General features: G+C 43.5%; 1 protein-coding gene across 9 annotated transcripts in view; it reads left to right on the top strand.

Moving 5' to 3' along the window:
- ELF2 (E74 like ETS transcription factor 2) overlaps positions 1–16,587 on the top strand; it is a 593,917-nt gene that overhangs the window by 531,198 nt on the left and 46,132 nt on the right. For all 9 annotated transcript variants that reach the window (XM_085641518.1, XM_085641513.1, XM_085641515.1 and 6 more), the window contains one exon: positions 13,194–13,386. In XM_085641518.1, the coding sequence (XP_085497644.1) occupies positions 13,194–13,386 (193 nt within the window). The remainder of the gene's footprint in view (positions 1–13,193; positions 13,387–16,587) is intronic.

Below are 16,587 nucleotides of genomic sequence, written 5' to 3'. Positions count from 1 at the left end.
TGATAACAAGGATAACTGCATGTACACAAGAATGAGTCATTACAACTTGGAATACTTCGCCGGCTGTCTGTCTTGCATCATCCTGCCAGCACGACTGGGGAACCCATTGACCGTCTCAGCAGGACCTTCTCAACCAGGAAAAGCTCTTCAGGCAGTCCTCCACACGTAGTGTTCATGTCAAAATGCCAACAGGTCTCTGTCTTTACACTCTTTACAAACACAGAGAGAGGCTTCTAGAAGCTGCACCTCCCTTCATCAGCACTGTAGGTGCTGGCTGCACTCTCTGCTTCGAAGTCACTCACCAGAGCTGGCCAGGCTCCGATGAGAGCTGAGGCAGAGTTCTTCACTTTCTCATCCTTGGGTTACGCAGTCCGCACTATCTGTTCTAGCAGCTTATCTCTCCTGCTCGGTGAAGTGAAAAAAATATAAATATTTATGTGTGCGCGTGAGTAACTTGGGTGGCCTTCCTGTGTTTGTAGCTGAAAGCCCGGGTCAGACAGAAACAAGATGAAACCATGCTCACAAAATGTAGTTAAAATGAAGCAACATGGAGTCAATGGTCACCACATGATATCGCAATGTATATAAATGGCTGTAGCATTATAATTACCAATCTCTGGGGTACTGGACCCCTTGCAGAAGCCATGGCTTGTTATGTCTAGACCAGACACCAACGCCGCAGAAAACCGACCTGCACGATGAGGGACTTAAGGGACAGTGAATCCCACATCATGAGTGGCCCAGCTGTCCTGTTTGTCCCTTCGCAGCAGAAACCAAGACAAAGAGCGAGTCTGTAACTGCCGCGAGCCAATGCCGCAAAGCACCTATGCACCCGCGCTCCCGAGTCCAAGGGAGGTGTCTATGCCGGTCAGGTCCCCAAGCCCACGCTTGGTTTGCCCAAACTGGACTTCCAGTCACCCCCTGCAGCCTCTTAATGCAGGTGCCCTCCAACCAAGAGTGACTCCATCACAGAATCTCCCCAAAAAACCACTGCACCCGAGCCCCACAGCCTGAGGAGAAGTGAACCAACAATGTCCCTAAGTGCCTGAGGATCTTATGGGTCGAGCCCCCCTGTGGGTTTCCCCAAATTGGTCCACCAGTCCCAGCTTTACCGATTTACTGTCCTCCCATTGAAGTGAATGGGACACCCAATGCTGTGAATCACTTTTGCACCCGTATGCCCCAGAGCCTCCCGAAGTGAACAGTTGGTGTGGCCTTAGACCAAGCCCCATATTCACCTTAACTCCTGAAGACCAGTCCTGTAAGTTGCTGCTAAGTGCCCGATTACAATACATGTGTTTCCTCAATAGGATAACATTGCCGATCCAAAAAATGCACAGTGCCTATTTTTTAAAACTGTAAAAATTCATATCTCATAAAGTACTTACCCGATTACGATGATCTTGGTATCTAAATTCATATAAAAGTCTGTTATGTTTATAAATTGGTGCCTAATTTCTTTATTGAGCATGTCTAATTTACTGCCCTCGTGTGTGTTTGTGGGTAATAAATGCTTTGCACTACCCTCTGACATGACTTACTGCGAGTTTCCCTGGACTTTCTGCATAGTGTTCCTTATTTTGGTGCACAATATAGAGAGCAAGCTTCCTACAGTAGTAGATTTGCTAGAAAGATCAGCTCTCTGCAACAAACTGCAAACGGCCGCGGCAGACCGGGGAGCAAGGGAAAGCAGCCACACGATACCAACAAATGAGGACGCACCAACGCACACAAATTCAGGAAACAAAGTTTTATTAAAAATCAGATGCCCCTTGCCTCAGCAGCGCTGTGCGTCCACGCCCTGCAGCTGCTTATATGCTGTTTTGCGGCAAGTCATCCTAGTGGCTCCCGACTGTGCAAGGAGAGTGTGGTACTGTTAGCCATGAGTATTTGTCCTCCATTCCGGCTGCCCCTTAGGGAGAACCTTCTGTCGCAACAGCACAACCAACTACTGCGCCCAGTCCTGCACAATGTACACCTCCATAGATTGAGTGGCGACACTTGATGGTTTTTGATCATCTTCCCGAAGTAGTGGGCAGTCTGGTAGCCAGTCACCCTTCCACTAAGTCGGTATGTTGTGGGTGTTGGGAAAAGCCCCGTCTATGGTAACATTTTCCAAAAGACTTCCTCAGGGCTTAAGCAAAAATACAATAAAGGTGATCCTTAGGTAATTGATATCTCCATAAAATCATATACCAAATATGGCGCTTCCTATTTCAAGAATACCGGTTCCGAATTAGCAATGTTTTCAACGACCAGCACGTAACAAACTTCTCCTTATTTACTGACTCCTCCAAATTCGAGGCACGGCATTCCAGCGTGTGTTGCAGAGAGGTATGTATGGCGTGTATCTATTTTTGATTGAATTTTTAGCAATTGCTTGCAATTGTAAATTAGCAGCTTGAGGTGGTGGCTGTTCGAATTTCCCTTTGATGCACAAAAACTCTGGTAATTTGGCTGTCGATGTTTTAACCATCAGACTTTACGCAGTTTAGACCTCACTACCCGCTAGTAAGAATCGCTTCCCTATCATGTTCAACCCTTACAAACAAGTTTGTCAGACATCCTTCTGTTTTGTCCTTCATTGTCCTAGCAAAGCCTTACTGTTAAGGTCATTTGTCGGCCCTTTCAGCCTTCTCTCTTTTACCAGATCAGCCACCCCTCTTGAAGTCACCAGTTGGAATGCGTTTTTTTTTTTAAGTGAGTGACCCACATGTTTCCACCAGCACCTCTTGTGATGCCACAGTAGGACCTTAATTTGGTTCCCACTTATCTAATGTGAATAACATTCGTATTGGTACTTAATGTCTCTAAACCATCAAGACGGTGTTCCTTGTCCCAATCACATCTGCTAAACAAATAAGTGAAATCCAGACATTGTATTTCCAACAACCACACACTTCGTTCTTTCTGGGCAAATTGGTCCCGGATCAAAGGCAGGTTCACCACCTTAGCCTTGTAAGGACCAACATGACCCTAAGAGGGCTCTTGGTTTTTACACTCACAGGATCACCAGCTTTTCATTGGCTTTTCTGGGGCAAAAAAGGGAAAAGCGGAACAGAAGAGCACCATCTCACAATGAATTGTCCTATACGTGCTCACTCCACAGAGCAAAGGCTGCTACCACTGCATTGGTGTTTCACTTATGTACCTTTGCCAGGCCGCTACTTGGTCATCTCTCCACACATTTACAAATCACTATCACCTACACATACCGATCTGGCGGGATGGGCAATTTACCATTCCACAGACACACCACCTACCGAGGTACTGCTTTGGTATCTATTGAAAAGGTGGAGAGTTAACGGTTAGATCAGGGGTCTCCAACCTTTTCTGTAGTGAGAGCTACTTCTGATCAGTGAAAATCGTCGTGAGCTACTAAAGACCGAGCAACTCGCGAATTGTTCCCAGAGTCCCCCCACGCACAGCTTCATTGACTAAAGGGCCAATACAGAGAAATAGCTACCCATTAAGTATATGCAATGCACAACATGAAACCAGAAAACCTATTCCAGCGTCCCTCTTCAACAGATTGTATGATCCTGGCCTCTGCAGTCACCAGCTAAGCACACTACAATCATGAAATTATAGGGACTTGCAGAGCTGTGTAAAGCTACCAGCATGCTGAAAACCATAAACTGAAAGTCTGTCTCTCATACCTGGTGATCCACTACACTGCTCCGTCCCATAACACAGTAAAGGCACCTCAGTGGTCATCACGTATGACACGGAAACGCTTCCACACAGGATCACAAGACAATGACAACACCATACCAACCACACACACCCTACATGGCATAGTTTGCTGGCCATGTAAGTACCTCAGTGCCCCACAAAGGGGTAATAATCTCCAAATATAAATGCTGTGATACAACTGTTATTACATCGTGCCTCCTTTTTCTTTATTATCACACATAACTGTAACTTGAAATGCTTGGGTTCAGGGTGTGCACTGTGCAAAAATCTCCCCCAAGAGAATATAAAGCTGTTACACATGACTTGCCTCTTAGTACATTAATATAGCATTGTCATAACATAGGGGACGGTGGCAGTCCCTGACTGTTTCATGTTTAAAAACTATCACTTTTAAAAATGCCTCTTAATGCAGTGGTGTAATTTGATGCTCCGTTAAAATGCTTCTCCATGCTGGAGAAATAAAAGAACGTAATTTTTTAAAGGATACAATCTTTGTATGACTTTTGTGTCATTCTTTGCAATATTTTCAAACCTGTGCTTGTGCAAGAAAGGGGTCAGACACCTAAGCTTGAGTCATGTTTCAGCTTTCCCTGTTCATTGGCCTCGGAAAAATATAGCTAGCCTCTACAGGGGTTAGGGACTTTTTGCAAATGGGATCAATTTAAAGTGAGGTGTTGAGCCTTATGCTTATTATGCCATAAAATTAACACTTGATTTTAAATTTCTCTTATTAAATGAAAGCAGCTTTTTGTCAGGGATTTCTTTTTAAATAAGGTACCTCTTGCAAGTTGTCCCTAGGCACAAACAGAAGACAGGAAGTTATTATACCTTTCTCTCATCATTTCATAAAATTGTAATAAAAAGAAATGTAAAGGATGTTCCTAGGTCCGGTTTGTGGCCAGGAACAACTTCACAGCTGCCAAGTTTTCAGGTTGCTTACGTATGACATTTGAGCATAATATCCATGGAAACAAATACATATCACAAATTGCCCACTTCTGAGACATGAAAAGTTCTGAAACTGATGTAAAACTTCTCAAATGGAAGGTCACGAACCACTGTGTCTGACCTTAAAACAGAGCAGGCCTCGAAAAAATAAAAAAAATAATACCTAACCTGCAGATGAAATAACTTCACTTCTATGCTCTCCCTTTAAAGAGGAAAGTATATTTTTTATTTAGTGTCAAAATAAAGTAGTTTGGTCATACACTTAAAACTAACCGCACAAAATGCATGGTTTTGTGAACTTTAGTAGAAGGCGTCACTGTCTATTTTCTTTTTTTTTTAAATATAGGATAAATTAAGGGTGAGATGCATACTTTACTCTCTTGTTGTTTTATACAGATACAGACGCCTCTCTATGCAATACTACACAGCCACCTCAGGCCAAGCATAAATCAAAAACGATTACACATGTAGGCTGCACCAAGGTATTTTAAACTACTTAAGACTTGTTATGAACTAAGGAGCATATGACTTTCCCATTTGGCTCTCCACAAAGTGCACCCAGATGATTATTTGAAGACTTACCATAACTTGGTCTTACTGCTGGTGGTTGCGGTGCTAATCTGCTGGCATCTCACGTACAACAGGGGCAGAGGTTCTCTGTCTGAAGGGGGCATGCTCCTGCAGGTCGAGTGGCATCATTTCGAAAACACTACTGGCTGCAGGCATCACTCGTCCCTCTGTGGCCTCAGTCAATGCTGGTGTTCTGCTGCTGGCGACACGCTGGGCAAAAATGCATACACTACTCTCTTGACTGGGCCTGGGGCTCAACAGAGTGCACGGAGTGCATGTTGCCTTTAATGCTGGTCTACCGTCGCTGCAGAGGAGTCTTTTAAGCGGCAGCAGTAGTCTTTTAAAGACAGCTCAGCGCTGCTGGGAACAGCGTGTTTAGACAAGAGGTGTGTGCCCCAGCCTCTCTAACATGCAGGCCTGTCAGGAGAGGACCATCTCTATAGTACAATGTGGGGCAACAGTGTGCCCTATACACCCTTCGCCTTCTGCATGAGGTCTCAGATCAGTGCTCCTCCTTTTTTCTCTGGGCGGCAATCATTGTCTGCCAGTGCTTGGGGTGGGGTGGCCTCCAAGAATAAAACACACATCTTCCAATGCCTATTTAAAAGGTGCTACTTGAGCCGAGCAGCGTCTGGCACCAGGAATGGCAAATTTAAGCTGATGTCCACATTGTCCCTGCGTGGTTATGGGGGGTGGGTAGGCGCACCTTGCCAGAAAGAAAAGGTAAGGCACCACCCCTCTGATTCATGTGGGCACTGCTCAGTGATGCTCATGCTGTGACAGGCCACATGGTATCAAGGAGGCCGCAGCAGGGCTGAGTGAGTCTCCATTCGATCGAATCACGCAGCCAGCCCCAAGTTGAAAATTGTAATGTGCATTGTAGGTCCCGGTAGGGTTGCAATCTAACCCTGCTTCGGCCAGGCCGACATCACCCGCTTCTCCCCATCCCAGCTAACTTAACAGCCAATGGCAGCATTGTGATACCGGAAGGAATACCGACAAGAACAGACAAGAGGCCGAAAAGGCCTAAAAAAAAACATAATGACAGTAACAGGGTACAAAAGATGGTATCGGACCGCGAGCTACTGGTAGGTTGTTGGCGAGCTACCGGTAGCTCGCGATTGACCGGTTGGAGACCCCTGGGTTAGATCCCTCAATCAGAAGTACAAGTTCCTTACCTTCGGTAACACCTTTTCTGGTAGAGACCCTATCTAACTACATATTCCTTACCCTCCTCGCTGACTTGTGGATTGGACTGATGCAGTCCATTAGTAAGACCCAAATATGTACCATCTGCACTTCTGAGTTAAATGGCTCCACGTTAGAAGGTGCAGACAGAGATCAAATCTGTCAGTGCGCTGAAGTCACAGCCTTATAATGAACCCAGTGGACTCTGCAGAGCCGCACGATGCTCCCTGCAGTCGTTCAATGGAATTGCTATTAAAGTTTTGAGATCCAGTCTGGCTCCTGGGGGAAATTCACAAGGTGAGGAATTTGCAGTTAGTGTGTCTACCAGAAAAGGAGTTGCTGAAGGTAAGTAACTTAAGCTTTCCTTTTTTTTTTTTGTAGTTTAATGTTTTTACTTGAGCAAGCTAATGACATTTTCCTGCCCTAAGCCCTGCAGCTGTCTTAGGTCACATGACTGGGTGTAATTGACAGTTAGACTTTGTGAATTCCTCCCAGACAGTCACACTATAGCGGGATTAGGTGTGCCTGAATGGACCATCTGTTGGCAGGATGGAGGGGAGGGGGTCACTGTAGAACCTCTTCGATGCGCAATCCTCTACCCTAGATGGTATTGTCTTTGATCATGGTTCCCCATTAGACGTGCCACGTTCCAACTGAGAAAACCTTCGATCTGATAACTCGAGACGGGCCGTCGGGCCTACCCGTGCCGACTGCGATAGCAGTCTATGGAACGGACTCCATTTAAACTATGTCCCTGGTGTTGTGCTAAGTTTCCACGCACCGATTTGCACGAGGTGTGCGACCTCTGCTTCTCCCCGGAACACAACGAAGAGGACTGTGAAGCGCGTCAATCATTCTGATCCTAGAAAACAATTTGTGAACGTCGGGCTCGACGCCACGAAATGCTCTGTACCGGCCATTTTTGGAAAAGATCCAGATATCCAACATCCAGCCAAAGGAGCCGAGGAAGAACAGGTCTCCATGTCCGAAGCAGACTCCGACATGGAGGAAGAACAGCACATCACTCTGGGTCAGCATACCGTGAGTACTGATGCCCCTGGGACCAGTCAACATAAAACAAAGGCTCTGGTACCACCTTCGCCTCTGGTCTCAGGTCGGCACTGTCAAAGATTCCGATGCCCCACCCGCCAGCCCAGCTAAGAAACCTAAAAAAAGCCTTCTGGCACGGGCTTGAGCCACCCCCATTCCGGTGCCGAACCAACACCCTCTGCACCGTCCAAGTCTCTACCGGTCACCACACCACCGGGACCAAAGACTATACCTCCCACACCGAAGGTTGTGGAACATAAGGCCTCCAAATCTAAAGGTTTGGATCCGAAATCCCCAAAACCTACAGGTTCGGAGCCGAAACTTTCCGTACCGAAAGGCTCGGAGCCAAAATCCTCAGCATCAATAGACTCTTAGCTGAAACCCACCAAACCCAGACGTGCAGCCGAAAACTCCAACACCAAAGGCGCCGGAGCCGAAACTCTCTACACCAAAAACAACAAACAAAGAAAGGCACTCCACCCAAAGAGCCTTGGTCCGATGACCCATCTTTGGACCCAAAACAAAAAAGACTTGTTATTAACCCTAAAACAGGGCATATTCAGGCACTCTTCCTAAGAAACGGAAGCTGGAACTTACAGAGGACCCTTCTATACCTCTTAAGAAAAAGGACTCTGGTACTTACCCTTCTCCACCTTACATTCCACCTCCTTCTCCTCCTATTAATCCGAATTTGATTATTTCACCATCAAATTCACCACCACCTCCACTTTCACCTAGCATTCAGGATGAGGATTATGGGGGTGGAGATACTTATGAAGAGCAGGACATACCACCATATCAGGATAAACCTCAAGGTACTGCTCCATGGGAAAATTACGATAAGTAACCAGATACAGATAATGAACCTGACCTGTATCCTTCTAGACCCTCCCCACCCAATGATAAAATTGGATACCCTCAACTCATGAACAGAGCTGCACAATATCACAGAGTGGTGTTCCATAAAGAGCCTCTAGAAGAGGATTTCCTCTTTGAGACACTCACCTATTCTCAAGATCTCCTCACACTTTACCTATGCTACCTATGCTAAATGGCATGTTAAAGCACACTGATGTCTTTAAAGACCCAGTTAGAGCTCGGATTCTCATACCCAGAGTCGGAAAAAAATACAAACCAGCTCCAACAGACCCTGCTTATATTAGAAGCAAGTTACCTTTGGACTCCCTTGTAGTCTCTAACGGTCGCAAGAGAGCTAACTCTCAAACCATAGGTGAGGCTCCCCCACCTGACAAGGAGTGTAAACCCATTGATGCCTCAGGCAAGAGAGTGGCTACACAGGCTGCAAATTATTGATGTATTGCAAACGTTCAAGCTCTGCCAGCACGCCATGATAGGGCTCATTATAATGAGTTAGAACAGCTCATGCAACACGAAGGCAAACTTATTAGTACCACTTCCATTAAATGTGCACTCGAACAGCTCGTGCAGTGAATACTAGCGTGCTACTGCGTAGACACTCTTGGCCTAGGATTTTCGGTTTTAAGCAGGAGGTATAATCCTCCATACTAAACCAGCCTTTTGATAGGAACATCTTTTCGGACCAGCCGTAGATACCTCCCTTGAAAAGATCAAATAAGACACTGAGGTCGCAAAATCTATGGGGCCTTTTACAGGGGTGGTTCAAAGACAGCATCCACAGAGAATCCCTCTTCCTCTTACAAAAGGAATAATCAATCCACCTCCCCGGAGGTTATTTCCGAGGAAATTATAGAGGGAACAATAATAGGGGAAGAGGCAAGGGCAACTCCACCCGCACCTCCCCCACAAACCAACAGTGACTGCCCTCCGCTATCCCCGATCAGTCCACACTTGTCGGGGGACGTCTCACAATTCCTGCCTGTCTGGAACTCAATCCCCTCAGACAAGTGGGACCTACAAATTTTCCAGTATGGTTACTGCATGGTGCTTACAAGCACTCCCCCCAACTATTCTTCCAAAACCACGTACAATGTTTCCAGAACATCTCACACTAGTAAAACAAGAAGTTCTCTCTATTGGAGAAACATGCAATAGAACCAGTTCCATTTCAGCATCAAGAAACGGGAGTATGCTCCCTGTTCTTCCTAATCCTAAAAAAAGGACGGCTCTCTCAGGCCTATATTAGACCTCAGACAGCTAAATCTCCACATTTAATCAGACCACTTCAACATGGTCACACTCCAACAGGTGCTGCCACTACCTGAGCAGGGTGACTTTCTATCCACTCTGGATTTAAAGGACGCCTACTTTCATATTCCCATTCACCCGGCTCACAGAAAATATTTCAGGTTCATGGTGGATGGACAACATTACCAATTCAAAGTTCTCCCGTTCAGGGTAGCTGCAGCACCCAGTCTTCACCAAGTGTCTAGCAGTAGTCGCAGCTCATTTAAGAAGGCCACACATTCACGTCTTCCCTTACCTGGACGACTGGCTAATAAAAGCCAGATCACAACACAGCTGTATACATCATACTCGCAAAACAGTTCAGCTGCTTCACGACTTAGGATCCACTGTGAACCTCACCAAGTCTCACCTCCAGCCATCCAACGTGCAACAATACCTAGGAGCCACCATAGACACTTGAAAAGCTCTAGTATACCCCAACCCAGTCAGGATACGCAACATGGAAAATCTGATATCCCAATTTCAACCAGCCCAAGTGTTCATGCAATTAATAGGCATGATGGCCTCTTGCATTCTCATAGTTCCTTACGCAAGACTTCGAATGCGTCCCCTACAGGAATGCTTAGCACATCAGTGGAACCAGGCTCAAGGTCAGTTAACAGATCTGGTGTTGGTGGACGGCCGCACCCATCGCTCTCTGTAGTGGTGGAATACACAAAACGTTTCCAAGGGGCGACCATTCGTTGACCCGGTTCCACAAATAGTGCTAACAGCAAACACATCGGTCACTGGTTGGGGAGCACATCTTCAAAAACATACCATTCAGGGCATGTGGACCCTACAACAAAACAACTCCGCATAAACCACTTGGAGCTACTACCAATTTTTCTAGCATTGAAAGCCTTTCAACTGCATCTAATAGGAAATGTTGTCCTAATTCGTACAGACAACATGACAGCAATGTACTAGATACAAAACAGGGGGACACACGCTCTCTACAGCTTTCACAATTCGTTCAAAGCATATGGAGATGGGTCATTCCTCAAAAAATATATCTCCTTGCAGAACACCTCCCAGGAGTAGACAACCAGATTGCAGATCTGCTCAGTCGCTAAAGACAACAGATCCACGAATGGGAACTACCTCCTCAAGTTCTCCTCCCATTCTTCCAGATGTGGGGCTATCCAGAAATAGATCTCTTCGCCACACACCTCAACGCAAAATGCCCAAGCTTCACGTCCAGATATCCTCACCTATTGTCCAAAGGCAATGCGCTATGGATGAATTGGTCAGAAAAATTTGCTTACGCTTTTTCACCTCTCCTGCTAATTCCATTAGTGGTTCGGAAACGCAAACAACATTCCCTCACAATAATCCTTATTGCTCCCACATGGGCTCGACAACCATGGTTCACAACCCTGTTGAAACTATCAGTAGCTTCTCACCAAAAACTACCTCTTCCCCCAAGCTTCTCACTCAGAATAATGGAGAGATAAGACATCCAGATCCCAGTCAACTCAACCTTGCGATCTGGCACCCGAAATCTTAGAGTTTGGCTACCTCAATCTTCCGCCATTAAAGAGGCTAGACGTCCTACCACAAGAGCATGCTACGCAGCTAAGTGGGCACGGTTTGTAATTTACTGTACAACAATCAAATCAATCCACTGGATGCTTCCATTCAAAACATCTTTTGCTATCTATTACACCTGCAGCGTTCTAATTTGGCGTACACATCCATACGCTTACATCTTGCTGCAATAGCTGCTTATCTATAAAAAAAGACAGCACTTGTCTTTGTTTCGAGTGCCTGCTATCAAAACTTTTATGGAAGGACTCAAGAGAATCATTTTGCCTTCTACAGTGTGGAATCTTAATATAATTCTTACAAGACTAATGGGTCCAACATTTGAACCTTTAAACAAATGTGACCTACAATTCCTAACCAGGGAGGTAGCCTTCCTTACATCCATCACATCTCTTAGAGTTGGTGAGCTTCAGGCACTAACCATACAAGTACCCTTCATGCAATTACACCAAAACAAAGTGGTTCTTAGGACTAATCACAAATCTGTACCCAAAGTAGTCTCTACCTTCCAGATCAACCAATCTGTTGAACTACCCATGTTATTCCCTCAACCAGACTCTATGGCAGAGCGCGCTCTTCACACACTAGATGTCAAAAGAACCATACTATATTACATTGAAAGAACTAAACCCTTTAGGAAAACAAAACAACTTTTTGTTGCTTTTGCACCACCACATAAAGGTAATCCCATATCAAACGCAGGTATTGCACGGTGTATAGTTAAGTGCATTCAAACATGCTATAGTAAGGCTAAACGTACATTAACAATTCCCCCTAAAGCGCACTCTACTAGCAAACTGGGGGCTTCTATGGCATTCTTAGGGAATATACCATTAGATGACATATGCAAGGCTGCAACATGGTCTACACCACACACTTTCACAAAGCACTATTGTGTAGATGTGTTAACAAGATAACAAGCTAGTGTGGGCCAGGCAGTTTTACGAACATTATTTCAAACCACTGCACCAGCTACAGCTGAGCCTCCGTTGGGAGTTAACTGCTGTATAGTCTATGGTAAAGCATATGATCTACAGCTCATATGCCTCAAACGGAAAATGCTACTTACCACAGTATGCATCTGTTCTTGGCATATAGAGCTGTATATTCATATGCGCCCACCCGCCTCCCCGGGAACCTTTATCTGTTGCAGTATTATCATACTTAGATACATTATACATGGACATCTCTTTACTACTCTTACTAACTCCATCATCACCCTTCCGGAAAAACAATCTGGGGATGGAATCGATGCCCATGTCACTGAATGGAGGAGTCATCTACCTCGTGACTGAAAAGACTTCTTCGAAGAAAAACAAAGTGCAAACATCGGATCCAACACCAGATGGCGATCTATGCTAAAGCATATGAATATACAGCTCTATATGCCAAGAACAGATGCATACTGTGGTAAGTAGCATTTTCCTTTCCACCAATGATCTTTTTTCACTCTTCAATTTTTCATCTTTTTTTGTTGTTTTTAGAATAGGCCAGCTCTTAAGAGCTCACAACGGTTTTATGGTTTCTACCTGATTATACAGGCATTATGCAGATGGTAAAAATTATTTTTGCTATATTTTTCTTTTGTATGAGGGTGTTTTTTCTTTATTTTTTAAATAACTTAACTGATTGTTAACGATTTTCCTGTCACTGTCATTGTTTTCGATGGGTTTGGTACTTCTTGTGCCATTAGTCTGCCCTCCACTTGCATGAAAAAAGTATGTCTATTTCACACAGATTTTTGCAGTTTTAGGTCCAGGAATATTTTGGATTTTTTTTTGACTGCTTTGAAACCCATGCATTTAAATATAATGCACTGTCTCTTTATAAAATTATCTTGAGAGGTAATGTACTATAACTCCTTTCACTTCTTTTGTGTTCAAATATTGTCATTACCAAAACATAGAGAATTGTCTTAAAAGTGACATTGCAGAATAGAGCAACAGCTCACTATTCAGGCATATTTTGTTCTATTTTGTTTCCTTATATGCCATGCAAATCTACTATTTGTTTCTCTTTATTTGTAGGAAACACAACCTATTTGTGGGAGTTCTTGTTGGATCTTCTTCAAGACAAAAATACTTGCCCTCGTTATATCAAGTGGACTCAAAGAGAGAAAGGAATCTTCAAACTTGTGGACTCAAAAGCAGTATCAAAATTGTGGGGGAAGCATAAGAATAAACCGGATATGAACTATGAGACAATGGGCCGAGCCCTAAGGTATGGGAATTAAAGAGTGTAACAAAGTGTATTCACTCACTAAAACAGACAAACGCATAGGAAAGGTAATTTTCTGAATGCTTGAATGAAGGAAAATAATGTAGTTCAGACATACTGTGCTAAACTCATGGGTAACAGGATCTGTGTGTAATGGCATTTTTCTAGTGCTTTGGTTTCAGGAACTGTGCATGGTACCTTGCAGAAATCCAAGTCATTGAGATGACTTCCTGGTTGAGGCCTATACTCTTAGATCTCTGGATTGCTTTGTACGTATTAGTCCTGAAAAGTGGGCTGTTCTTTTTATACCAAATACTTAACTGAAATTGTATGGCAGTGGTTGCTGTTGACATGGTAACGTATCACAAATACAATGAGAAGGTCCCCTTTAACGCCGAAGGAGTAGGGCAAAAAAAGACGTAGTCAAGAAATAATCCCCTTTGGGCAGCTTAATACACCAAGGCAAAAAACACTCATGCAGACATATATATCACCAGAACATAACACCCCCAACATCAAAGGCTGAGTGCTCACAATTAAAAAAATATTTTATTAAAATTAACCAAACATATGGTCAAATACACTAAAAAACAATTATCATACTGTGTTTCAATAAGTTAAAAGCATTGACAATTATTACACAAAAATAATTAATGGGAGAACCTGCAAGAAAAATAATTTCTAATCATCAATAAAGGCCCATACATTAGATCAAGATCATTTGTTCAACATATAATTTTTGTACAGAATGTTTTGACAGGTGCTCCCATTAATTATTTTTGTGTAATAATTGTCATAATGCTTTTAACTTGTTCAATCACTGTATGATAACAAGTTTAGTGTATTTGACCATATGTTTGGTTAATTTTAATAACATATTTTTATAATTGTGAGCACTTGGCCTTTGATTGTTGTGCTGTTATGTTCTGGTGTTATATTTGTCTGCCTGAGTGTTTTTTGCCTTGGTGTATTAAGCTGCCCAAAGGGGACATGGTAACATACCCAAGGATCGCTCTATGGTACTTATGCAGATGAGACCCAAAGTGTTTTCTCCCAGCAGTCTTTTTTAGTTTTACAAGTTATGTCAGTCTTGAATCAAGATGTTCTCTCTTCACCTTCTTTCTGATGTTGATCACGTCTTAGCAAACATTTTTCTGATGGCGGCTTTATATATTTTTTCATAAAGAGGAGTAGCCTTTAGAGTTGATGTTCATTGAGAAGTCAAATTGGTTATCTCCTCATACTAGCTTTCCAAGTACCTACCACTCTCTTAAACTGAAGAAAGACTTCCTTCATCACTTGCTGGGAAGAAACAAGGAAGTTAAATATAGAGTACTTCCTTGATGTTGTAAAGGGAATACACACTTGCATGTAGTTGTGTGTTCAGCAATATCAGTCTCTGCCAATACCTGTAGAAGAGAGAAAAGGAGAGCAGGTAATGTAACCATTTTATGATTTGGGTGCCTGCAATGAATTTGAACTTTTAATTAAGAAAATAAATGTACACAAGTATTTGCTTTAAAATTATACTTTCTGAGAATAGTCCTTTTTTGTGACAATGGCCAATGAAGTTTTATTTGTGAGGTATATATTGTTCTTTCGCTGATCAATATACTATTTTTATGTAATTACTCCTCTTCCCAGAACACCCCTGACCCAGAAAACTCTCCCCTTTTTGCTGGCAGAATGAAAATTTCAAAACCATCTGCGTTATTCATTTGAACGTTAGGAGAATACAAATGAGTAGTCTTAATACTATAGCACTCCTCTGAAAGATGTCTTTGAATTGCTACATTTCCAGCTCCAGATCTTAAAAAACCATTGAAAGGTGTGAAAACTCGATTTGTATTTATACACTACTATTGAAGTTGTAACCTTTTTTTGATTTGTGCTGTGCTTTATTCTGCCATCTAGTGACTGGCCCTGGAACTGTCGAACTTGCAGCCCTCCTCCACTCCCCTCTTTTTTAGCTCTCGCTTGCTTAGGAGGGGACCTCCTGGAATCGATTTGCTTTTTTGCCCAAAAACGTGCACGCTTTGCATTGCTTTCAATTGCAACGCGTGCACGTTTGGCGTTTCCCTTGCGGGAGCGAGCTTTGGCAACATCTGTTTGTAATTATCTTGCAGACAGATGGTGCCCAAGCTCGCTCCCGCAAGGGAAACGCTGTTTGTGTCTGGGATGCAGGCCGTGTCGTGTCAGTTGCCTTTGAAACCGATGCCACGCCGCACACTCCCTGGTAGCAGTAATACGTTTTTTTATTCTGCAAGAATCAAATACCTTATTTATTCAAATACTTTGAATAAATATGTTATTACAGAGAACCGCACTGTGCGGAGAGGCGCTTTTTTGTAAGAGACGTGGGGGAGAGCCCTGTGGGCTTCATAGTGAAAGATGTGTAAAGGGCAAGAGGAGTCTCAGTGGTGTCTGCGCGCGTGCATCCACATAAACCAGAGCGGGAGAAATATGGGCTTCACCCTGAAATATGTGCTTAGGATAGATATATATTCACTGAAAAAACCATAGGTTTCAGGCACGTTATAGTTCGAAATTAGCATTTAAAAAATCTTTGAAAATCACTGAAAAAACCATAGGTTTTAGGGAAAGTTATAGTTAGTTGGACATTTCACTTGTACAAAACCATAGAAATTCCCCCGTTATAGTTAGTTCAGCTAACTATAACTCGCGCCCCCGCAATGCACTGCTGATGACGTCACATGTTACATATTGCTCTCTCTTCCAAAATCCAAACCAGGCTTTGCTATGACAGGGCGGGAGCCCTGAGGCACAAGATGGCTGCCAACACTTCCTGGTTTGGAGTGTTGACAGCCATTTAGCATGAAGCTCGTGATCGGGAGGGTGCACGGATCCATGCGACCATAGATATCCCTATCTTTATTTCTTAATTTCTCAAAAACTCCTGAACGGATATACACAATTTTTTTTAAAAAAGGTCGTTTTCTGGGCCAATAAGTACCTTTTTGCCAAATTTGGTGTAATTCCGTTCAGCAGTTTTTGCTATAACCGTGTCTAAACTTTCCTACTGGAAATTGATTTTTTGATCTCTATTTTTTTATTTTCTCAGGAACTACTGAACGGATTTACACCATTTAAAAAAAAAAGTTCTTTGTGAGTCAAGGGCTACCTTTTTGCAAAATTTGGTGTAATTCCGTTCAGCAGTTCGGGCTGTAGCCTTTTTTCTCGGCC

The sequence above is a fragment of the Triturus cristatus genome, chromosome 2_2, assembly GCF_964204655.1.
Source record: "Triturus cristatus chromosome 2_2, aTriCri1.1, whole genome shotgun sequence".
NCBI classification, from domain to species: Eukaryota; Metazoa; Chordata; class Amphibia; order Caudata; family Salamandridae; genus Triturus; species Triturus cristatus.
The sequence above is the reverse complement of the archived record's forward strand: the minus strand, read 5'-3'. Positions and strand labels throughout refer to the sequence as shown.